This window comes from Dendrobates tinctorius, unplaced genomic scaffold (genome assembly GCF_039654945.1).
Source record: "Dendrobates tinctorius isolate UK_male_01 unplaced genomic scaffold, ASM3965494v1 ptg000464l, whole genome shotgun sequence".
In the NCBI taxonomy this organism is placed as follows: Eukaryota; Metazoa; Chordata; class Amphibia; order Anura; family Dendrobatidae; genus Dendrobates; species Dendrobates tinctorius.
The window spans coordinates 1,832,447-1,856,640 of record NW_027362126.1 but is presented as its reverse complement, the minus strand read 5'-3'; the positions used below and the strand labels follow the sequence as shown (position 1 = coordinate 1,856,640).

Sequence of the window (24,194 nt, the reverse complement as noted above, 5' to 3'; positions counted from 1 at the left end):
TGTCATGAGGTATGCAGGATGCTGGACTTCATATGACTATGCTATGTTGTAAATTTCAAAAACTGACTGTCACATCCAAGCATAAGCATAGTGTGAACAGGTGCTTAACCCAGAGTCACCAACTCATATACATTCAAGCAAAAAAGGAAGCACACTGTAGCGCCATAACATGCAAATATGAAAAATGATTTGCATTACTGCATTAGAAGTATGAAAAATTGAGAGGATTGGCATAGACAGGGACCTGGAAAACGAGAAATGCCTTACCGTGGCTTCAAGGTACACATAACTTAGCCATTTTATGCGCTAAACTTTCTCAATTTTTCATATTTCTAATGCAGTACTGCAAATCATTTTTCATTTTTCATATTTGCATGGTATGGCGCTACAGTGTGCTTCCTTTTTTGCTTGTTTGCTATGTTGTAGTGGCGGCCATGTAGGGGGGGCTTAGCTGCAGGTCCACACACACAGGGCCACACATGGACAAGGGATGTTGGAAGCCGGTAGATTTATTTTTAGTTTCAGATACAAAAACAAATGAGGAAAATCAGAATCTGCATCACATTGCTGCAGAAACAAGGGAACAGGGCTTGAGAAATGAAAATGTTGCTCAGGCTCTGCAGAGGCAGGACTCTAGTAAACTCCGCCCTCTGCTGTATGTAGGCAGCTCCTCTAGATGTAGAGCAGGCTCCGCAGGGTGGACACCGCCATGGAGACCGTCACCAGGTATCCCACAAAGAAGGTGAGTGCTCGGCTGGGCTGCGGTAGAGGCATCAGGTAGCAGATGGTGTGCAGCACGCGACTGGCGACGAAGACACGGAAATGCAGAAGAGCGAAGTACAGGTCAGGATTGCTCAGCACATATAGGAGCCCCACCCCAACAAATGGGATGATGTTCTCTATGTCATTCAGGTGACACCTGCAAAGAGAGATGCACATTAGTACTACAAAACATAGGGGGCAACTAGAGGGGGAGAGTGGGTGACTAGGACATGTGATTAAGGGGATGACTGGAGGATGGGGGGACGGAGGGGGTGACTAAATGTGTAGGAAAGAAGTGATTAAAGAAGGAGGGGCACGTGTGACTAGAGAGGGATGATTAGATAAGTGACTAGAGGAAGAGGGTGGAGGAGGAACTAAAAGAGGATGGAGGATAAAGAGGAAAGTGGAGCACTGATGAGAGCAGGAGGGGGATGACTAAAGGAGGGGGTGGAGCAGTGACTAGATGAGGGGAATGGAGCGGTGACTAGAGGAGGGAAGTGGAGCAGTGACTAGAGGAGATGGGTGGAGCGGTGACTAGAAGAGGGGGTGGAATGGTGACTAGAGGAGGCGAATGGAGCAATGACTATATAAGGGGTTGGAGTGGTGACTAGAGGAGGGGAATGGAGCGGTCACTAGAGGAGGGGGTTGGAGAGATGACTATATAAGGGGTTGGAGTGGTGACTAGAGGCGGGGAATGGAGCAGTGACCAGAGGAGAGGAATGGAGCAGTGACTAGAGGAGGGGGGTGGAGTGGGGACTTTATAAGGGGGTGGAGCGGTGACTAGAGGAGGGGAATGGTGCGATGACTACAGGAGGGGAATGGAGCAGTGACTAGAGAAGAGGAATGGAGTGGTCACTAGAGGAGGGGAATGGAGCGGTGACTAGAGGAGGGGAATGGAGCTGTGAATAGAGGAAGGGAATGGAGAGGTGACTAGAGGAGGGGGAGGGGGTGACTAGAGGAGGAGAAGAAGATGAGTGACTAGAGTAAGAAGGTGGTGGGGAAACTACAAGAGGTGGGAAGATTAGAGGAGAAAAGTGGAGTGATGACTAGAGCAGAAGGGGGATGACTAGAGGAGGGGGTGGAGAGGTGGCTAGAGTAGGGGTGACTAGAAGAGGACAAGTAGCTGAATGACTAGAGAAAGATGGTGGAGGAGGACCGACAAGAGGAGGGAGGATATGAGGAAGGAGGTGTGGTGGTAACTAGAGAAGAGGGTGGAGTAGAGACTTGAGGATGGGGGGTGGAGCAGTCACTAGAGGATGGGGGGTGGAGCATCACTAGAGCAGGGGAGATGACGTGGTCACTACAGGAAGCAGGGTAGTGTGGAGACTTGAGGGGGAATGGATCGGTCACTAGAGGGGGTGGAGACATGCCTAGAAGAGGGGGTGAAGTGGTGACTAGAGGAATTGGTGTTTTGTGACTAGAGGATGGGGTGGAGTGGTCACTAGAGGAAGGGGTGGGGCGGTGATTAGTGGAAGGGGGTGAAGATGTCAGTACAGGATGGGGTGGAGTGGTCACTACAGAAGGGGGGTTGTGTGGTTAAAAGAGGATGGGGATGCAGCAGTGACTAAAGGGGGTGAGGTGGTCACTAGAGGAGGCAGGGTGTAGTGGTGACAAGAGGAGGGGTGAAGTGATCAATAGAGGAGGGGGTGGAGCAGTGACTAGAGGATGGGGTGAAGCAGTGACTAGAGGAGGGGTGGAGTGGTGAGCAAAAGAGGGGGTGGAGTGGTCACTAGAGGAGGAAGTAAAGTGGAGTGCAGCGAAGGAGGGTGGAGTGGTCACTAGAGAAGGGGGAGGAGTGGTCACTAGATGAGGGGGGTAGAGTGGGGACTAGAGGAGAAGGGTGGAGTGGTCAATAGAGGAGGGGAGGGATTGGTGACTAGAGGAGGGAGGTGGAGCTGCCACTTAAGGAGGGGGGTGAAGTGGTGGCTAGAGGTGCAGGGTAGAGTGGTCAATAGAGGGCGGGTGGAGTGGTCACTAGAAGAGGTGGTTGGAGTGGTCACTAGAGGAGGAGGGGTGGAGCTATCATTAGAGGAGAGGGGGTGGTGTGGTGAATAGAGAAGGGGTGGAGCGGTCCCTAGAGGAGGGGGTGGAGCAGTCACTAGAGGAGATGAGTGAAGTGGTGAATAGAGGAGTGAGGGTGGAGTGGTGACTAGAGGAGGGGGTAGAGTGGTCACTAGAGGAGTGGGGTGGAATGGTTACTAGAGGCGAGCAGTGGATTGGTCAGTAGAGGAGGTGGTAGGGGGTGGCTAGAGGAGAGGGGTGGAGTGGTGACTAGAGGAGGGTGGTGGAGCGGTGACTAGAGGAGGGGGGTGAAGCAGTGACTAGAAGAGGGGGTGGAGTGGTGACTAGAGGAGGGTGGTGGAGCGGTGACTAGAGGAGGGGGTGGAGTGGTGACTAGAGGGGGAGAAGTGGTCAGTAGAGGAGGGGGTGAAGTGGTTACTAAAGGAAGTGAGTGGAGTAATCACTAGAGGAAGGGGGTGGAGTGGTCACTAGAGGAGGGTGGTGGAGTGGTGACTAGAGCAGGGAGTGGAGGGGTCACCAGAGGAGAGGGGTGGAGTGGTCACTAGAAGAGTGGGGAGGAGTGGTCACTAGAGCAGGGGTGTGTGGAGTGGTCACTAGAGGAAGAGTGTCGACTGGTCACTAGAGAAGGGGGTGGAGCGGTAACTAGAGAAGGGGGGAATTGGTCACGAAAGGAGGTTGGTGAAGTGGTCACTGGAGGAGGGGGATGGGCTGATCACTAAAGGAGGGGGATGGAGTGGTGACTAGAGGAGGGAGTGGAGTGGTGACTAGAGGAGGAGGATGGAGCGGTGACTAAAGAAAGGGTGGATTGGTGACTACATGAGGGGTAATAGAGGCGTGACTAGAGAAGGGGGTGTAGCAGTTACTAGAGGAGGTGAAGTGGTCATTAGAGGTAGGGGGTGGAACAATGACTAGAGGAGGAGCATGGAGCTGTCTCTAGAGGAGGGTGGGTGGAGAAGTCACTAGAGAAGGAGGGGTAGAGCGGTCAATACAGGAGGAGAAATAGAGTGGTGACTAGAAGGGGGGTGGAGTGGTGACTAGAGGAGGGGGTGGAGTGGTGACTACAGGAGGGGGATGAATCGGTCACTAGAGTAGGGCTATAGAGTGGTGACTAGAGGTGGTGGTAGAGCGGTGACTAGAATAGAGGCTGGAGTGTTGACTAGAGGAGGGCAGTGGATCGGTCACTAGAGGAGGGGTGAGTGGTGACTAGAGGGCAGTCCATTGGGCACTAGAAGAGGAGTTAGAGCAGTAACTAGAGAAGGGGGTTACTAGAGTAGGGACTGGAGTGTTGACTTGAGGAGGGTGGTAGATCGGTCGCTAGAGGAGGGGTTAGAGCGGTGACTAGAGGAGGGCGGTGGATTGGTCACTAGAGGAGGGGTTAGAGTGGTGACTAGAGGAGGGGGGTGGTGACTAGACGAGGGGGTCAAATGTTCACTAGAGGAGGTAAGTGAAGTGGTTACTAGAGGGGGTGGAGCGGTCACTAGAGGAGGGGGGATGGAGCAGTTACTAGAGGAGGGTGATGGAGTGGTCACTAGAGAGGGGGTGGAATGGTCTCTAGACGAGGGGGTAGTGTGATTACTAGAGGAGGGGGTGGAGCAGTCACTAGATGTTGGGGATGGAATGGTCTCTAGAGGAGGGGGTTGGAGCGGTGACTAGAGGAGGGGGTAGAGCGGTGCCTAGATGAGGGGGTGGAGTTGTGACTAGAGGAGGGGGTGGAGCAGTTAATAGAGAGGGGGTGGAATGGTCTCTAGAGGAGGGGGGTGGAGTAATTACTAGAGGAGGGGGGTAGAGCAGTCACTAGAGGATGGGGGTGGAGTGGTGCCTAGATGAGGGGGTGGAGTGGTGACTAGAGAAGGGGGCTGGAACGGTCACTAGAGAGGGGGTGGAATGGTCTCTAGAAAAGGAAGTGGAGTGGTCACTAGAGGAGGGGGGTGGAGTGGTCAATAGTGGAGGGGGGTGGAGTGGTCACTAGAGGAGGGGGATGGAGTGGTGTCTAGATGAGAGGGTGGAGTGGTGACTAGCGGAGGGGGGTGGAACGGTCACTAGGGGTCGGTGGAATGGTCTCTCAAGGAGGGGAGTGGAGTGGTCACTAGAGGAGGGGGGTGGAGTGGTGCCTAGATGAGGGGGTGGAGTGGTGACTAGAGGAGGTGAGCGGTCAATAGAGAGGGGGTGGAATGGTCTCTAGAGGTGGGGGGTGGAGTAATTACTAGAGGAGGGGGGTAGAGCAGTCACTAGATGATGGGGGTGAAGTGGTGCCTAGATGACGGGGGGAGTGATGACTAGAGCAGGGGGCTGGAACGGTCACTAGAGAGGGGGTGGAATCGTCTCTAGAGGAGGGGAGTGGTCACTAGAGGAGGGGGGTGGAGTGGTCACTTGCGGAGGGGGGTCGAGTGGGGTCTAGATGAGGGGTTGGAGTGGTGACTAGAGGAGGGGGCTGGAACGGTCACTAGAGAGGGGGTGGAATGGTCTCTAGAGGAGGGGAGTGGAGTGGTCACTAGTGGAGGGGGTGGAGTGGTCACTAGAGGAGGGGGGTGGAGTGGTGTCTAGATGAGGGGGTGGAGTGGTGACTAGATGAGGGTGGTGGAACGGTCACTAAAGGGTCGGTGGAATGGTCTCAAGGAGGGGAGTGGAGTGGTCATTAGAGGAGGGGGGTGGAGTGGTGCCTAGATGAGGGGGTAGAGTGGTGACTAGAGGAGAGGTGAGCGGTCAATAGAGAGGGGGTGGAATGGTCTCTAGAGGTGGGGGGTGGAGTAATTACTAGAGGAGGGGGGTAGAGCAGTCACTAGATGATGGGGGTGGAGTGGTGCCTAGATGAGGGGGTGGAGTGGTGACTAGAACAGGGGGCTGGAACGGTCACTAGAGAGGGGGTGGAATCATCTCTAGAGGAGGGAGGTGGTCACTAGAGGAGGGGGGGTGGAGTGGTCACTAGAGGAGGGGGGTGGAGTGGTTCCTAGATGAGGGGGTGGAGTGGTGACTAGAGGAGGGGGTGGAGCAGTTAATAGAGAGGGGGTGGAATGGTCTCTAGAGGAGGGGGGGTGGAGTAATTACTAGAGGAGGGGGTGGAGTGGTCACTAGAGGGGATGGAGTGGTGTCTAGATGAGGGTGTGTAGTGGTGACTACAGGAGGGGGCGGTCACTAGGGGGTCGGTGGAATGGTCTCTCGAGCACGGTAGTGGAGTGGTCACTAGAGGAGGGGGTTGAATGGTCTCTAGAGGAGGGGGGTGGAGTGGTCACTAGAGGAGGGGGTGGAGTGGTGACTAGAAGAAATCTGTGGAGCGTTGCCTAGAGGTGGGGGGTATGGTAGTCACTAGAGGAGGGGATTTGGGTCTGCGGCGAGTCAGCGCTCTACACCTGTAGCCTTTTTATCAGCACTTTCTTTAGCCCCATCCATGCTTGTACCACAGGTGGTTAGTATGGTGCGGCCTGCCGTGTACATGAACATCATCATTTTCACCACTTTTATATTGTAAATGTAAAGCACAAAACCTCAGAGAGCGAATCTCAGAACTGCCAGGAAATCCAGCATCCCTGGGGTGGGCCACTGCTGCCCTCCAGTGACCATATGAAGTTACTGCACCTCCAACTACAGGCACTAGTCTCTAGTAGCTTAGTAAGGCATTTTCTGTAGATTGCAGCCGGTCACATATAATGTCACCATACTGGGCAGCACAAGGCGCCCCCCGGCAGATGGGGGAGACACCTGAACACAATTTTCACAGATGGGAAAAGACCCAAGGAACCCCTCTGCAGATAGAGGACAGAACCAAGGACGCTGTCTACAGATAAAAGAGAGACCCTAGGTTGCCCTTTAGCAGATAGACGTATGACAGGAGAAAGCATGAGACATGAGGACGCCCTACACAGATGGAGGAGAAATCCGAGGAGGCACTCTGCAGATGGAAGAATGTTAGGACGTCCTCCGCACAAGAAGAAGACACTGGAGGACACCGTTCCATAGACAAGGAAGAGATCTGAGGACACCCTCCACATATGGAGAAAAGACCTGAGGACACCCTCTGCAGATGGAGAAAAGACCTGAGGACACCCTCTGCAGATGGAGAAAAAACCTGAGGACACCCTCTGCAGATGGAGAAAAGACCTGAGGACACCCTCTGCAGATGGAGAAAAGACCTGAGGACACCCTCTGCAGATGGAGAAAAGACCTGAGGACACCCTCTGCAGATGGAGAAAAGACCTGAGGACACCCTCTGCAGATGGAGAAAAGACCTGAGGACACCCTCTGCAGATGGAGAAAAGACCTGAGGACACCCTCCACATATGGAGAAAAGACCTGAGGACACCCTCTGCAGATGGAGAAAAGACCTGAGGACACCCTCTGCAGATGGAGAAAAGACCTGAGGACACCCTCTGCAGATGGAGAAAAGACCTGAGGGCACCCTCTGCAGATGGAGAAAAAACCTGAGGACATCCTCTGCAGATGGAGAAAAGATCTGAGGACACCCTCTGCAGATGGAGAAAAGACCTGAGGACACCCTCTGCAGATAGAGAAAAGACCTGAGGACACTGTTATGAATGAGTCACCGGAGGAGGAAAAAACAAAAATACAAGCTAAGTCCAGAAAACCGGAGAGGTTGGTAGCTAGCGGATTGCAGACCCCTGATCCTATTCACAACAACTAACAGTAGCCGTGGGGTGTTCCTACGGTGGTCCTAGACACCTCGTTCACAGCCGGAGAACTAAATAAACCTAAAGAAAGAAAGGGGAAATCTAAACTGCCCCAGAGCAGACCCCAAAGCAATAGACAGCCCCCAACATGTATTGGCGGTGAAAACAGATGAAAACACAAACACAGACAGAAAGACAGGCTGAGCAAACGATGGGGCCCTCACTAACTAGATAGGACAGGAAAGAAAAGGAACTGTCTGCAATCACGCAAAAACCCTGACAAAAATAATGTCCAACACGTCTGATAGAAAAGGCCCTGAAGTCACTAGACTTCAAAATCACTATATCAGCACTCAGGTATATTCTGAAAACAGAGCAAAGAGATCAACTGATCAGAGACAAAAATAGAGTTCAGCCAGTCCCAACCAGGGCTGGCTCAACACAAACACTAAGTAAACCAGACAAAACCTCATGGAACAATAGCAGAGCAAAAACTTAGCCTTAGTAGACAGGACTAGACTGGAGGCCAGAGCTCAGAGCAGAGAGGATCACCAGCAACCCAGCAGGGCGTCGGCGGCCTTATATCCACTCAGAGATTCCGGATGTTCAATCACACTTCACCTGTTCAGATGACAGGTTTTTCCCATCCAAATCAATTTCACTACCTCCTTTCACCAGCAGAGGGAGTTCATCGGACATCAAAGGTGAAGGAGAAAATGAGCTCATAACAGTACCTCCCCCTTGAGGAGGGGTCACTGAACCCTCATCCACGCCACCAGGGCGATCAGGATGGGCCCGATGAAAAGCACGAACCAATCTTTCGGCATGAATATCGGATGCAGAGACCCAAGAATTATCCTCCTCGCCATAACCCTTCCACTTAACCAAATACTGGAGTCTCCATCTAGCCAGATGAGAATCCAGTATCTTCTCAACCTTATATTCCACATTACCTTCAACCAATACAGGGTAAGGAGGTGCCACCACAGGAACTACTGGCTCAACAAACCTCTTTAACAGAGACTTATGAAACACGTTATGGATCTTGAATGTAACAGGAAGAGCCAATCGAAAAGAGACCGGATTAAGAATCGCCAAAATCTTGTAAGGTCCAATAACTCTAGGTTTAAACTTTGGAGAAGCCACCTTCATAGAGATATTATTTGATGACAATCAAACCATATCACCCACCTTAAACCTGGGACCAATGGTCCTATGCCGGTTGGAAAACCGCTGGGCCTTTTCCTGGGAGAGAGACAACTTATCCACCACTTGGTCCCAGATCTGGTGCATTCTCTCCACCACAGTGTCAACACCTGGGCAGGCAGAAGACTCCACCTGCCCTGAAGAGAATCGAGGATGAAACCCAAAGTTACAAAAAAAAGGTGACATCAAATTGGCAGGACTAGCTCTATTATTTAAAGCAAATTCGGCCAAGGGCAAAAATGAAACCCAATCATCCTGATCAGCAGAAATAAAACATCTCAAATAAGACTCCAAAGTCTGGTTTGTTCTCTCCGTCTGCCCATTGGTCTGAGGGTGAAACGCAGAGGAGAAGGACAACTGAATTCCCAGCTTGGAACAAAAAGTCCTCCAAAATCTAGAAACAAACTGAACTCCTCTGTCAGACTATTCTCAGGAATTCCATGCAAGCGAACCACCTGTTGCAAAAACAAGGGCACCAACTCTGAGGAAGATGGCAACTTAAGGAGTGGTGCAAGATGGACCATCTTAGAGAATCTATCACAAATCACCCAAATAACAGTCATTCTCTGAGAGACAGGCATATCAGAAATAAAATCCATTGAGATATGGGTCCGTGGCCTCTTGGGCACCGGCAAAGGCATCAACAACCCACTAGAGCGAGAACAAGGTTTAGACCGGGAGCAAGTCCCACAGGACTGCACAAAATTCCTGACATCACGAGACAAGGCGGGCCACTAAAAAGACGGACTCACCAAATCTCTAGTACCAAAAATACCTGGATGACCAGCCAATGCGGAGCAATGAACTTCAGACATTACTCTCTTCCTCCACTGGTCAGGAACATACAATTTTCCAATGGGACAACGCTCAGGTTTGTCCTCCTGAAACTCTTCCAGAGCATGTCTCAAATCGGGCGAGATGGCAGAAAGAACGGTAGATGGTAAGCAGGCTTGGTCACAATAGGAGAATCAGCAAAGAAACTCCTAGAGAGGGCGCCTGCCTTGACATTCTTAGTGCCCGGAAGAAAAGAGACCACAAAATCAAAACGTGTGAAAAACAAGGCCCACCTAGCCTGTCTAGGGTTCAAGCGTTTGGCCGACTCAAGGTAAATCAAATTCTTGTGGTCAGTAAGGACCACGACTTGATGTTTAGCTCCCTCCAACCAATGTCTCCACTCCTCAAATGCCCATTTCATGGCTAACAGTTCCCGATTCCCCACATCATAGTTGCGTTCGGATGGGAACAACTTTCGGGAAAAGAAAGCACAGGGATTCATTTTAGATGTTACCGGATCTTTTTGGGACAAAACAGCTCCTGCACCAATCTCAGAAGCGTCCACCTCCACCTGAAACGGGAGTGAGACATCAGGTTGCCGCAAAACCGGAGCAGAAGTGAAGCTTCGCTTCAGCTCCTGAAAGGAAGAAACAGCCTCTGGAGACCAATTCAGCACATCAGCACCCTTCTTAGTCAGATCAGTCAATGGTTTGGCAATACCAGAAAAATTAGCTATAAATTTACGATAAAAATTAGCAAAACCCAAAAACTTCTGGAGGGCCTTCAAAGAAGTGGGCTGAACCCAATCATAAATGGCCTGTACCTTGGGCGGGTCCAATTCAATAGTTGACGGAGACAAAATAAATCCCAAAAATGAAACCCTCTGTACTCCAAAAAGGCATTTCGATCCCTTAACATACAGGGAATTCTCCCTCAAAATCCGGAACACAGTCCGAACATGTTCCACATGAGAATGCCAATCCTTGGAGAAGATCAAAATATCATCCAGATAGATAATCAAAAATTTATCCACAAAGTCCCGGAAAATATCATTCATGAAGCACTGGAAGACAGAAGGGGCATTAGTGAGCCCAAAAGGCATCACCAGGTACTCAAAATGTCCCTCCGGAGTATTAAACGCCGTCTTCCATTCATCCCCATGCTTAATGCGAATAAGATTATATGCCCCCCTGAGGTCAAGCTTGGTAAACCAGCAAGCACCTTTAACTCTGAAGAATAAATCAGAAATCAGGGGTAACGGATACTGATATTTAACAGTAATTTGTTGAGGGAACGATAGTCAATACAAGGTCTTAATGAACCATCCTTCTTGGCCACGAAAAAAAACCCAGCACCCAAGGGTGAAGAGGATGGTCTAATATGACCCTTCTCCAACGACTCCTTAATATAAGATCGCATAGCTTCGTGCTCGGGTACAGATAAATTGAAAAGTCGACCCTTGGGAAATTTACACCCAGGGCTCAGCTCAATTGCACAGTCATAACTCCTATGAGGAGGCAAAGACGCAGACTCATTCTCACTAAATACATCAGAGAAATCAGGCAAATAGTCAGGAACATCATGCGACTGGGGAGAAGTGGAGAAAACAGGAGCGTCACTAAGAGCACACCGACAACCCCAACTCACCACAGGCACAGATTTCCAATCCAAAACTGGATTATGGATTTGCAACCAGGGAAATCCCAGAACAACGGCATCATGCAGACCATGCAACACCAAAAATCTGCAATTTTCTTGATGGTCTGGGGCAACCCGCATTACCACCTGGGTCCAAGACTGAGGTTTATTCTTCGCCAAAGGAGTAGCATCAATACCCCTCAAAGGAATAGGCGTCCGCAGAGGTGTCATAGCAGGTTCAGAGCTGCTCCCGAATCCACAAAAACCTTAGTGGAAAATGTGGACAGGGAGCAGATCAGAGTAATTGCCAGAAGAAACTTAGGTTGAACACTACCAACAGCAAATGTGTTTGCAAAACGTTTCTCTCGTTTAGGGCAGACAGAAATCATGTGAGAGGCGTCTCCACAGAAAAAACACAGCTTATTACGCCTTCTTTACTCCTGACGTTGCGCCCTAGACAAAACTCTATCACATTGCAGAGGTTCAGACATTTGTTCAACAGATGGCAATATTTCTCGTGTACTTTTACGTTCACGTAAACGCCGATCAACCTGAATGGCTAATGACATAGAATCGTCAAGACCAGAGGGAACAGGAAATCCCACCATAGTATCTTTTATGGTTTCTGACAAACCCTTCCGAAAGAGAGCTGCCAAGGAACCATCATTCCAGGTAGTAAGGACCGCCCACTTTCGGAATTTTTGACAGTATAACTCTGCAGAATCCTGACCCTGGCTCAATGCCAACAGGGCCTTTTCAGCCTGATCAATAGCATTAGGTTCATCATACAACAACCCCAAGGCTTGAAAAAATGCGTCCACATTAGTTAGAATAGGATCATCAGGTGTCAAAGAAAACGCCCAATCCTGGGGATCGCCACGCAGCAAAGAGATGACAATTTTAACCTGCTGCGCAGAGCTCCCCGATGAGTTAGGCTTCAAGGCAAGAAATAATTTACAATTATTCTTAAAATTCAAAAATTTAGACCAATCCCCAAAAAACACATCAGGAGTAGGGATCTTTGGTTCAGCAGCATGTGAATGAGCAAGATAGGCGGAAATTCCCCGCACTTCAGCAGAAAGCTGCTCCACACGATCAGACAATTGCTTTATCTCCATTGAGAAAATTCCTCCTACGGCCCCAGAGAAAAAGAGGAAAAAATATACATTAAAAAAAAAAAAACAATTCTGACACTTTTTTTTTTTTTTTTACAATTCTTTCCTGCTATTGAGTACCCTATAATCTGTGGTATGGCTGGTGATTCTGTTATGAATGAGTCACCTGAGGAGGAAAAAACAAAAATACAAGCTAAGTCCAGAAAACCGGAGAGGTTCGTAGCTAGCGGATTGCAGACCCCTGATCCTATTCACAACAACTAACAGTAGCTGTGGGGTGTTCCTACGGTGGTCCTAGACACCTCGTTCACAGCCGGAGAACTAAATAAACCTAAAGAAAGAAAGGGGAAATCTAAATTGCCCCAGAGCAGACCCCAAAGCAATAGACAGCCCCCAACATGTATTGTCGGTGAAAACAGATGAAAACACAAACACAGACAGAAAGACAGGCTGAGCAAACGATGGGGCCCTCACTAACTAGATAGGACAGGAAAGAAAAGCAACTGTCTGCAATCACGCAAAAACCATGCCAAAAATAATGTCCAACACGTCTGATAGAAAAGGCCCTGAAGTCACTAGACTTCAAAATCACTATATCAGCACTCAGGTATATTCTGAAAACAGAGCAAAGAGATTAACTGATCAGAGACAAAAATAGAGTTCAGCCAGGCCCAACCAGGGCTGGCTGAACACAAACACTAAGTAAACCAGACAAAATCTCATGGAACAATAGCAGAGCAAAAACTTAGCTTTAGTAGACAGGACTAGACTGGAGGCCAGAGCTCAGAGCAGAGAGGATCACCAGCAACCCAGCAGGGCGTCGGCGGCCTTATATCCACTCAGAGATTCCGAATGTCCAATCACACTCCACCTGTTCAGATGACAGGTTTTTCCCATCCAAAACAATTTCACTACCTCCTTTCACCAGCAGAGGGAGTTCATCGGACATCAAAGGTGAAGGAGAAAATGAGCTCATATCAGGACACCCTCTGCAGATGGAGAAAAGACCTGAGGACACCCTCTGCAGATGGAGAAAAGACCTGAGGACACCCTCTGCAGATGGAGAAAAGACCTGAAGACACCCTCCACATATGGAGAAAAGACCTGAGGACACCCTCTGCAGATGGAGAAAAAACCTGAGGACACCCTCTGCAGATGGAGAAAAGACCTGAGGACACCCTCTGCAGATGGAGAAAAGACCTGAGGACACCCTCTGCAGATGGAGAAAAGACCTGAGGACACCCTCCACATATGGAGAAAAGACCTGAGGACACCCTCTGCAGATGGAGTAAAGACCTGAGGACACCCTCTGCAGATGGAGAAAAGACCTGAGGGCACCCTCTGCAGATGGAGAAAAGACCTGAGGGCACCCTCTGCAGATGGAGAAAAAACCTGAGGATATCCTCTGCAGATGGAGAAAAGACCTGAGGACACCCTCTGCAGATATAGAAAAGACCTGAGGACACCCTCTGCAGATGGAAAAAAAGACCTGAGGACACCCTCTGCAGATGGAGAAAAGACCTGAAAACACCCTCCACATATGGAGAAAAAACCTGAGGACACCCTCTGCAGATGGAGAAAAGACCTGAGGACACCCTCCACATATAGAGAAAAGACCTGAGGACACCCACTGCAGATGGAGAAAAGACCTGAAGAAACCCTCCGCAGATGGAGAAAAGACCTGAGGACACCCTCCATATATGGAGAAAAGACCTGAGGATATCCTCTGCAGATGGAGAAAAGACCTGAGGACACCCTCTGCAGATGGAGAAAAGACCTGAGGGCACCCTCTGCAGATGGAGAAAAAATCTGAGGACATCCTCTGCAGATGGAGAAAAGACCTGAGGACACCCTCTGCAGATGGAGAAAAGACCTGAGGACACCCTCTGCAGATGGAGAAAAGACCTGAGGACACCCTCCGCAGATGGAAAAAAGACCTGAGGACACCCTCTGCAGATGGAGAAAAGATCTGAGGACACCCTCCACATATGGAGAAAAGACCTGAGGACACCCTCCACATATGGAGAAAAGACCTGAGGACACCCTCTGCAGATGGAGAAAAGACCTGAGGACACCCTCCACATATGGAGAAAAGACCTGAGGACACCCTCCCCATATGGAGAAAAGACCTGAGGACACCCTCTGCAGATGGAGAAAAGACCTGAGGACACCCTCTGCAGATGGAGTAGATACCTGAGCAACATGGAGGAGACTCGAGGATGCCCTATGCAGATGGAGAAATCCAAGGAGGCCCTCTACTGTACATATGCACTAAAGACCTGAGAACATCGTCCACAGACAGAGAAGAGATCCAAGGACACCCTTCGCAGATGAAGGACAGACTCGAGAACGCCCTACACAGACAGGGAAAAGATCTGGGGACACCCTCCACATGGAGAAAAGACCTGCTGAGAACACAGTCCACAGATAGAGAAGAGATCCGAGGACACCCTTTGCAGATGGAGAAGAGGTCCAAGGACGCCCTCCGCATGTGGAGAAAAAGATCTAACACCGTCCACAGATCTCTTCTCTTTCTGTGGACAGCCTCTGCAGATGAAGTCAAGATCCGAGGATGTCCTCTGCAGATGGAAGAATAACAGGACGCCCTCCGCAGATGGAGAAGACACCTGAGGATGCTGTCCACAGATGGAGAAGAGATGTGAGGATGCCCTCCGCAGATGGAAGAATGAAAGGAAGGCACCCTCAGCAGATGTAGGAGAGACCCGAGGACACCCTCCACAGAAAGAGAAAAGCTCCGAGGACGCACTCTGCACATGGAGGAGAGACCTCAGGATGCCCTCCACAGTGGAGAAGAGATACAATGACGCCCTCCACACATGAAGTAGAGACCTGAGGATGCCCTGTACATATGGACACTTGATCGTACCCTACATTACTGGCACTCTTGATAGGTGATTATTACCTGCGGACCCGCTCCACATCTTGGTCAGTTCGGAGGAATTTCTTGGTGTCACCTCCTTTGCTGTGAGCTGCAGCATCTTCAGGATTGGCAAAGACCTGTAACCAGAGAAGATATCTGATGCCATCATTGCATTGTAACACACAGTGAACAAAGGTATTGTGGGCAGGAGGAGGAGGTGACCCCTTGGTTTAGACAGACTGCTCTAACAGTCATTGAGGAGTCATATAGCCAGGGGTCATGGGGTACCCAGCAGCCACTGTGAACTGGCCAGGATATTGAGATACAAGGCAAACAGTCGCATGCACAGCGCTGAACCAGTGGGAAGACAGAAGATGTGATCCAGAGAGTTAACAGCAAAGCAGTGGAATAGAAAACACGACTCTGGAAGAGTGACTGGAGAATGAGCACATGGTCAAATGTCAGCTCTGTCAATGAGAGATATCTGCAGAATCACTACAACTGTAGTATCCCAGGGCCACCCTATACCAAGGCCTGGATCCCAGGGCCACCCTATACCAAGGCCTGGATCCCAGGGGCACCCTATACCAAGGCCTGGGTCCCAGAGTCACCCTATACCAAAGCCTGGATACCAGGGCCACCCTATACCAAGGCCTGGATCCCAGGGCCACCCTATACCAAGGCCTGGATCACAGGGTCACCCTATACCAAGGCCTATATCCAGAGCCACCCTATACCAAGGCCTGGATCCCAGAGCCACCCTAAACCAAGGCCTGGATCCCAGGGCCACCCTATACCAAGGCCTGGATCCCAAGGCCACCCTATACCAAGGCCTGGATCACAGGGTCACCCTATACCAAGGCCTATATCCAGAGCCACCCTATACCAAGGCCTGGATCCAGAGCCACCCTAAACCAAGGCCTGGATCCCAAAGCCACCCTATACCAAGGCCTGGATCCCAGAGCCACCCTATACTAAGGCCTGGATCCCAGGGCCACCCTAAACCAAGGCCTGGATCCCAGGGCCACCCTAAACCAAGGCCTGGATCCCAGAGCCACCCTATACCAAGGCCTGGATCCCAGGGCCACCCTATACCAAGGCCTGGATCCCAGGGCCACCCTATATAAAGGCCTATATCCAGAGCCTCCCTATACCAAGGCCTATATCCAGAGCCACCCTCTACCAAGGCCTATATCCAGAGCCATCCTATACCAAGGCCTGGATCCCAGAGCCACCCTATACCAAGGCCTGAATCCCAGAGCCACCCTATACCAAGGCCTGGATCCCAGGGCCACCCTATACCAAGGCCTGAATCCCAGGGCCACCCTAAACCAAGGTCTGGATCCCAGGTCCACCCTATACCAAGGCCTGGATCCCAGAGCCACCCTAAACCAAGGCCTGGATCCCAGTGCCACCCTATAACAAGGCCTGGATCCCAGGGCCACCCTAAACCAAGGTCTGGATCCCAGGTCCACCCTATACCAAGGCCTGGATCCCAGGGCCACTCTATACCAAGGCCTGGATCCCAGTGCCACCCTTTAATTATAATTAATAGTAATAATAATCTATATTTATATAGCGCCAACATATTCTGCAGTGCTTTACAATTCAACAGTTCATATATAAGTCATAAGTAACAACATTCAAAGTAATACAATAATCAAAGCAGAATAAAGACGACCTTGCCCGTAAGAGCTTACAATCTACAATGAGGTGGGGGGATACACAAAGTACAGGTGCTTATTTACAATTGTGGTCCGGCCATCTTGAGGGAGTAGGGGTTAGGTAAAGGCAGCATGAGGCAGTCACCAGCCAGTATTTGTGGTGTTGTTGGGTGCGGTGGAGTTTGATGGAGGGTTATTCTCAGATAGATAGTGGGCTACACACACTTACACATAAAAGGACTTTGATTAGGGAACATGATAGGCCGCTCTGATCAGATGTGTTTTGCAGGAGAGCCTAAAGCTGTGTAAGTTGTGGATAGTCCTAATTACTGGGGTAGAGCATTCCAGAGGATTGGCGCAACGCAGGAGAAGTTTTGGAGCTGGGAATGGGAGGCACGGATTAGTGCAGAGGTTAGTCGAAAGTCATTGGTAGGAACCCTTATACCAAGACCTGGATCCCAGTCCGACGCTATACCAAGGCATTGATCCCAGGGCCACCCTATACCAAGACTTGGATCCCTGGGCCACCCTATACCAAGACCTGGATCCCTGGGGCACCCTGTACCAATACCTGGATCCCTGGGGCACCCTATACCAAGGCCTGGATCCCAGGGGCACCCTGTTGTGAACTCATTTTCTGGTTCACCTCTAGCTTCTGGTGAGGGTGGTGGAGCTGGCTGTGTTGACAGAGGAGTTGTGAGTTCTGGTGACAGTAGGTAATGAAGCTGATCTAAATGGCAGAGACCTGCCACCTGAGGAGGAGGACTGTGAGTGGACATCAGGAGTCTCTGACTGGATTTAAGACAGCCGACTCCCTAATTTTGTGCTGGTGATTTCCTGCCCAGAGGTTCTGGTTTCCAGTTCTGTTCCTGCCTTCTCAAGCTAAGTGTGCTCTGCTATTTTTTCACATGAGATTAGGTCTGGTTTACTCAGTTTTTGTGGTCAGCCAGCCCCTGCTGGGGCTGTGCTGAATTTCCATTCTTATGTCTCTGTTTATGCCAGTTTGCTTTTGTCCCTGATCAGATTGGTCTCTTTTTGCTCTGTCTTCAGAATATACCAGAGTACTGATATAGGGAATTGAAGTCTAGCGACTTCAGGGTTTTTGTTATCAGAAAGTGTTGGACATTTTTTGGCAGGGTTTTGTGCGTGATTGCAGACAGCATCTTTCCTTTCTTGTCCTTTCTAGATAGTTTGGGCCCCATCGTTTGCTATTTTTCTATCTGTGTTTGTGTTTTCATCTTGTCTCACCGACAATACATGTTTGGGGGCTGTTTATTACTTTGGGGTCTGCTCTGGGGCAGTTTAGATTTCCCCTTTTCTTGCTTTAGGCTTATTTAGTTCTCCGGCTGTGACGAGGCGTCTAGGATCTTCGTAGGTACGCTTCACGGCTACTGCTAGTTGTGTGGTTAGGATCAGGGGTCTGCAATCCGCTTAGTTACCAACCTCTCTGGTTTTCTGTGGCTTAGCTTGTTTTTGTTTTTCCTCCTCGGTGACTCATTCATAACAGCACCCTATACAAGACCTGGATCCCTGGGGCACCCTATACCAAGGCCTGAATCCCAAGGGCACCCTATACCAAGTCCTGGATCATCCTTGCAGATGTTGTAATGGTGGGATTCTAACCGAGGACTCCAGCGCTGCAAGGCTGCAGTGCTAACCACTGAGCCACCGTGCTGCCAATGTCTCACAACCAGAACCCCAGCCCCATGTCTTACACCCACACCCCCCTCCTCTAATGTCCTACACCAAGACCTCCCCTCCTCTCCTCTCATGTCCTATACGCACACCACCCCTCTTCTCATGTCCTACACCCAGAAGTCCCCTCCTCTCATGTCCTACACCCAGACTTCCCCTCCTCTCTTGTTTAAAATCCAGACCTCTTCTTTTCTCATGTCATACACCCAGACCTCCCCTCCTCTCATATCTGACATCCAGACATCCCCTCCTCTCATGTTTTACACCCAGATCTCCACTACTCTCGTGCCCTGTACGCAGACCTCCCCACGTCTCATGTCCTATACCCAGAAGTCCCCTCCTCATGTCCTACACCCAGACCTCCCATCATCTCAGGTCTTATACCCAGACTTCCACTCCTATCATGTCCTACATCCAGACCTCCCCTCCTCTCGTGCCCTGTACGCAGACCTCCCCTCCTCTCGTGCCCTGTAAGCAGACCTCCCCTCCTCTCATATCTGACATCCAGACATCCCCTCCTCTCATGTTTTACACCCAGATCTCCACTACTCTCACACCTTACACCCAGACCTCCCTTCCTCTCATGGCCCACACCCAGACCTCCCCTCCTCATGGCCCACACCCAGACCTCCCTTCCGCTCATATCCTATACCCAGAAGTCCCCTCCTCATGTCCTACACCCAGACCTCCCATCATCTCGTCTTATACCCAGACTTCCACTCCTCTCATGTCCTACATCCAGACCTTCCCTCCTCTCGTGCCCTGTACGCAGATCTCCCCTCCTCTTATGTCATACAAGTAGACCTTCCCTTTTCTCATGTCCTACACCATGGACCTCCCCTCCTGTCATGTCCTCCGCTTATTTTATACAGCCCATATGACATAGAATCCCTCTGGCCTTACAGAGGGGTTGTCAGGGCTGCCTGTGACAGTGCAGAATGATCTATATTGGTCTCTACTGGTCTGAGTACGGGTCATCTGTGATCATGGATTAAGGGTAATCTGTGGTTCTTCGGGTGGTCTAGGAAGGCAGGTGGTTGTTTGTGTTCCGTTTTGGTCATAAGTGGTCTGTGGTGATCTGTGATGCTAGGGGGTGTGTATGGACAGGTCTGGGGGTGTTTTGAGGTGTGCTGGGCCTGTTCTGGTGGTGCCCTGGGCTGGTCTATGGTGATGTGCAGTGTTTGAGGTGGTCTGTAGTAGTGTTCTGTGCTGATTTGGTGGAGTTGGTGTTGGTTAGAAGTGGTCTGTGGTGATTTGATATTTTCTGGTCATCTGGCATGGTGTGTGCTGGTCTTATCTGTAGTGTTCTCTGGTGGTGAAGTGTTATTTTGGGGTGGTTTGTCCTGGTTTTAGGTGGTTTGTAACATTCTGTGATGGTCTATGGTAGTCTGGCATGGTCTAGTCTGGCTTATAGTGGCCTGAGGTATGTTTGTGGTGGTCGCTCATGGTCTGAGGTGTGTCTGTGGTGGTCTGGCCTGGTCTGTATTGGTCTGAGATGTGTTTGTGGTGGTCTGGCCTGGTTTGTAGGCTCTGAGTTGTGTCTGTGGTAGTATGGCGTCATTTATAGTGCACTGAAGTGTGTTTATAGTGGTCTTGCTTAGTCCATAGTGGTCTGAGGTGAGTCTGTGGGTCACCCTCCCAGGGCTGTGGGGTACTCGGTACCAGGCCGGTGTCAGGTGGAAAGGTCTCACAGCAGCGGTGACCCGGTCCGTGGCCCTGGGCGCCCAAATCAATGGAGGTTTGTGATATAGATTATGTGATAGTTCGTGACGCCACCTGTGGTGTTTGGCAAGCAAGATGTTAAGCCAACGCTGCGTGCAGATCCTCTGGGGCTGATAGTGGGTTGCAGCATAGATGGTGTAGCTCCCCACAGGTGAAGCTGTAACCCCAGGGCAGTGTAATGGCAATAGATGAGAATAGGCGCAGGCGGTGTGAGGAATGCTGGTACCCAGATGTAGCGGTGCTGACGGTGTTAGCACACAAATGAATGGAAGACACCAGGGCTTGCAGTTCCAAAGCTTTACTCACAGTCCGTGGTACACACTGGTGCCTGCCTCTGTGCCGTGTCCTCCGGGGCAGAGACTCAATCAACCTCCCGGGCAAGTCAGGGTTCTCCTCTCCAACACTCCACCAACATGTTCCTCTCCTGAACGACTCCTCTATTGCGCCTTAAGGTGTGAAGAGCTCCAGTACCGTGGTACTCTGGAGTTCCTCCTGTCAGATGTTCCTAACAACTCTACTTGTATGGCAGACAGCTGTAGCCTCTCTCGGGGACTCCCTTCTCCGGAGTCCTGGCTCTCTATTCAGTTGCTGTTGTGCCCCAAGTCTTAGATGGGAGTAGAGCATTTACAGCCAACTACTCCACCAGTGTTTGCTGCAGAACCATAAGTGTAAATACAACCTCGGGGACCGGGCCCCGGCCTTGCTCTGAGAACCTATAGGCAGGGTTCCTCTTCCAACCCACAACTCCTTCGTTCCGCACTGTTCTTTCTCTCTCTTATGGAAGCTTAGGTTGCAGTTCTATGTCTTTCTCCTTCTGTTCCTTTCCTGTGCCATTGGTCTGACCTGGTCTGCAGTGGTTTGGAGTATGTCTGAGGTGGTCTGACCTGGTCTGCAGTGGTTTGGAGTGTGTCTGTGGTGGTCTGACCTGGTCTGTAGTGGTTTGGAGTGTGTCTGAGGTGGTCTGACCTGGCTTGCAGTGGTTTGGAGTGTGTCTGAGGTGGTCTGACCTGGCCTGCAGTGGTTTGGAGTGTGTCTGAGGTGGTCTGACCTGGTCTGTCATGGTTTGGAGTGTGTCTGAGGTGGTCTGACCTGGCCTGTAGTGGTTTGGAGTGTGTCTGAGGTGGTTTGACCTGGCCTGCAGTGGTTTGGAGTGTGTCTGAGGTGGTCTGACCTGGTCTGTCGTGGTTTGGAGTGTGTCTGAGGTGGTCTGACCTGGTCTGCAGTGCTTTGGAGTGTGTCTGAGGTGGTCTGACCAGGTCTGTCATGGTTTGGAGTGTGTCTGTGGTGGTCTGACCTGGTCTGTCATGGTTTGGAGTGTGTCTGAGGTGGTCTGACCTGGCCTGCAGTGGTTTGGAGTGTGTCTGAGGTGGTCTGACCTGGTCTGCGGTGGTTTGGAGTGTGTCTGAGCTGGTCTGACCTGGTCTGTAGTGGTTTGGAGTGTGTCTGTGGTGGTCTGACCTGGTCTGCAGTGGTTTGGAGTGTGTCTGAGGTGGTCTGACCTGGCCTGCAGTAGTTTGGAGTGTGTCTGTGGTGGTCTGACCTAGTCTGCAGTGGTTTGGAGTGTGTCTGAGGTGGTCTGACCTGGTCTGCAGTGGTTTGGAGTGTGTCAGAGGTGGTCTGACCTGGCCTGCAGTGGTTTGGAGTGTGTCTGAGGTGGTCTGACCTGGTCTGTAGTGGTTTGAAATGTGTATGTGGTGGTCAGACCTGGCCTGCAGTGGTTTGGAGAGTGTCTGAGATGGTCTGACCTGGCCTGCAGTGGTTTGGAGTGTGTCTGTGGTGGTCTGACCTAGACTGCAGTGGTTTGGAGTGTGTCTGAGGTGGTCTGACCTGGTCTGCAGTGGTATGGAGTGTGTCTGAGGTGGTCTGACCTGGTCTGCAGTGGTTTGGAGTGTGTCTGAGGTGGTCTGACCTGGTCTGCAGTGGTTTGGAGTGTGTCTGAGGTGGTCTGACCTGGCCTGTAGTGGAATGGAGTGTGTCTGTGGTGGTCTGACCTGGTCTCCAGTGGTTTGGAGTGTGTCTGAGGTGGTCTGACCTGGTCTGTAGTGGTTTGGAGTGTGTCTGAGGTGGTCTGACCTGGTCTGCAGTGGTTTGGAGTGTGTCTAAGGTGGTCTGACCTGGTCTGACCTGGTCTGTCATGGTTTGGAGTGTGTCTGAGGTGGTCTGACCTGGTCTGCAGTGGTTTGGAGAGTGTCTGAGGTGGTCTGACCTGGCCTGCAGTGGTTTGGAGTGTGTTTGAGGTGGTCTGACCTGGTCTGTCATGGTTTGCAGTGTGTCTGAGGTGGTCTGACCTGGTCTGTAGTGGTTTGGAATGTGTCTGTGGTGGTCTGACCTGGCCTGCAGTGTTTTGGAGTGTGTCTGAGTTGGTCTGACCTGGCCTGCAGTGGTTTGGAGTGTGTCTGTGGTGGTCTGACCTAGTCTGCAGTGGTTTGGAGTGTGTATGAGGTGGTCTGACCTGGTCTGTAGTGGTTTGGAATGTGTCTGTGGTGGTCTGACCTGGCCTGCAGTGGTTTGGAGAGTGTCTGAGGTGGTCTGACCTGGCCTGCAGTGGTTTGGAGTGTGTTTGAGGTGGTCTGACCTGGTCTGTCATGGTTTGGAGTGTGTCTGAGGTAGTCTGACCTGGTCTGTAGTGGTTTAGAATGTGTCTGTGGTGGTCTGACCTGGCCTGCAGTGTTTTGGAGTGTGTCTGAGGTGGTCTGACCTGGCCTGCAGTGGTTTGGAGTGTGTCTGTGGTGGTCTGACCTAGTCTGAAGTGGTTTGGAGTGTGTCTGAGGTGGTCTGACCTGGTCTGTAGTGGTTTGGAATGTGTCTGTGGTGGTCTGACCTGGCCTGCAGTGGTTTGGAGTGTGTCTGAGGTGGTCTGACCTGGTCTGTAGTGGTTTGGAATGTGTCTGACCTGGTCTGTCATGGTTTGGAGTGTGTCTGAGGTGGTCTGACCTGGTCTGTCATGGTTAGGATTATGTCTGAAGTGGTCTGACCTGGTCTGCAGTGGTTTGGAGTGTGTCTGAGGTGGTCTGACCTGGTCTGCAGTGATTTGGAGTGTGTCTGAGGTGGTCTGACCTGGTCTGTAGTGGTTTGGAGTGTGTCTGTGGTGGTCTGACCTGGTCTGCAGTGGTTTGGAGTGTGTCTGTGGTGGTCTGACCTGGTCTGTAGTGGAATGGAGTGTGTCTGTGGTGGTCTGACCTAGTCTGCAGTGGTTTGGAGTGTGTCTGTGGTGGTCTGACCTGGTCTGTAGTGGTTTGGAGTGTGTCTGAGGTGGTCTGACCTGGTCTGCAGTGGTTTGGAGTGTGTATGAGGTGGTCTGACCTGGTCTGTAGTGGTTTGGAGTGTGTCTGAGGTGGTATGACCTGGTCTGCAGTGGTTTGGAGTGTGTCTGAGGTGGTCTGACCTAGTCTGCATTGGTTTGGAGCGTGTCTGAGGTGGTCTGACCTGGTCTGTAGTGGTTTGGAGTGTGTCTGAGGTGGTCTGACCTGGTCTGTAGTGGTTTGGAATGTGTCTGTGGTGGTCTGACCTGGCCTGCAGTGGTTTGGAGTGTGTCTGAGGTGGTCTGACCTGGCCTGCAGTGGTTTGGAGTGTGTCTGTGGTGGTATGACCTAGTCTGCAGTGGTTTGGAGTGTGTCTGAGTTGGTCTGACCTGGTCTGCAGTGGTTTGGAGTGTGTCTGAGGTGGTCTGACCTGGTCTGCAGTGGTTTAGAGTGTGTCTGAGGTGGTCTGACCTGGTCTGCAGTGGTTTGGAGTGTGTCTGAGGTGGTCTGACCTGGTCTGTAGTGGTTTGGAATGTGTCTGTGGTGGTCTGACCTGGCCTGCAGTGGTTTGGAGTGTGTCTGAGGTGGTCTGACCTGGCCTGCAGTGGTTTGGAGTGTGTCTGTGGTGGTCTGACCTGTCCTGTAGTGGTTTGGAGTGTGTCTGAGGTGGTCTGACCAGGCCTGCAGTGGTTTGGAGTGTGTCTGAGGTGGTCTGACCTGGTCTGTAGTGGTTTGGAGTGTGTCTGTGGTGGTCTGACCTGGTCTGCAGTGGTTTGGAGTGTGTCTGAGGTGGTCTGACCTGGTCTGTAGTGGTTTGGAGTGTGTCTGAGGTGGTCTGACCTGGTCTGCAG

The 24,194-nt window shown here is 51.1% G+C and overlaps 1 protein-coding gene across 2 annotated transcripts in view; it reads right to left on the bottom strand.

The window, feature by feature from the left end:
• Positions 1–491: 491 nt before the first annotated feature.
• The window catches only part of MGST1 (microsomal glutathione S-transferase 1), an 88,892-nt gene continuing 65,189 nt past the window's right edge, over positions 492–24,194 (bottom strand). For both annotated transcript variants that reach the window (XM_073564621.1, XM_073564622.1), the window contains exons 3-4: positions 15,063–15,157; positions 492–919 (exon numbers count right to left, since the gene is read on the bottom strand). In XM_073564621.1, the coding sequence (XP_073420722.1) occupies positions 673–919; positions 15,063–15,157 (342 nt within the window). In that variant the 3' untranslated portion in view covers positions 492–672. The remainder of the gene's footprint in view (positions 920–15,062; positions 15,158–24,194) is intronic.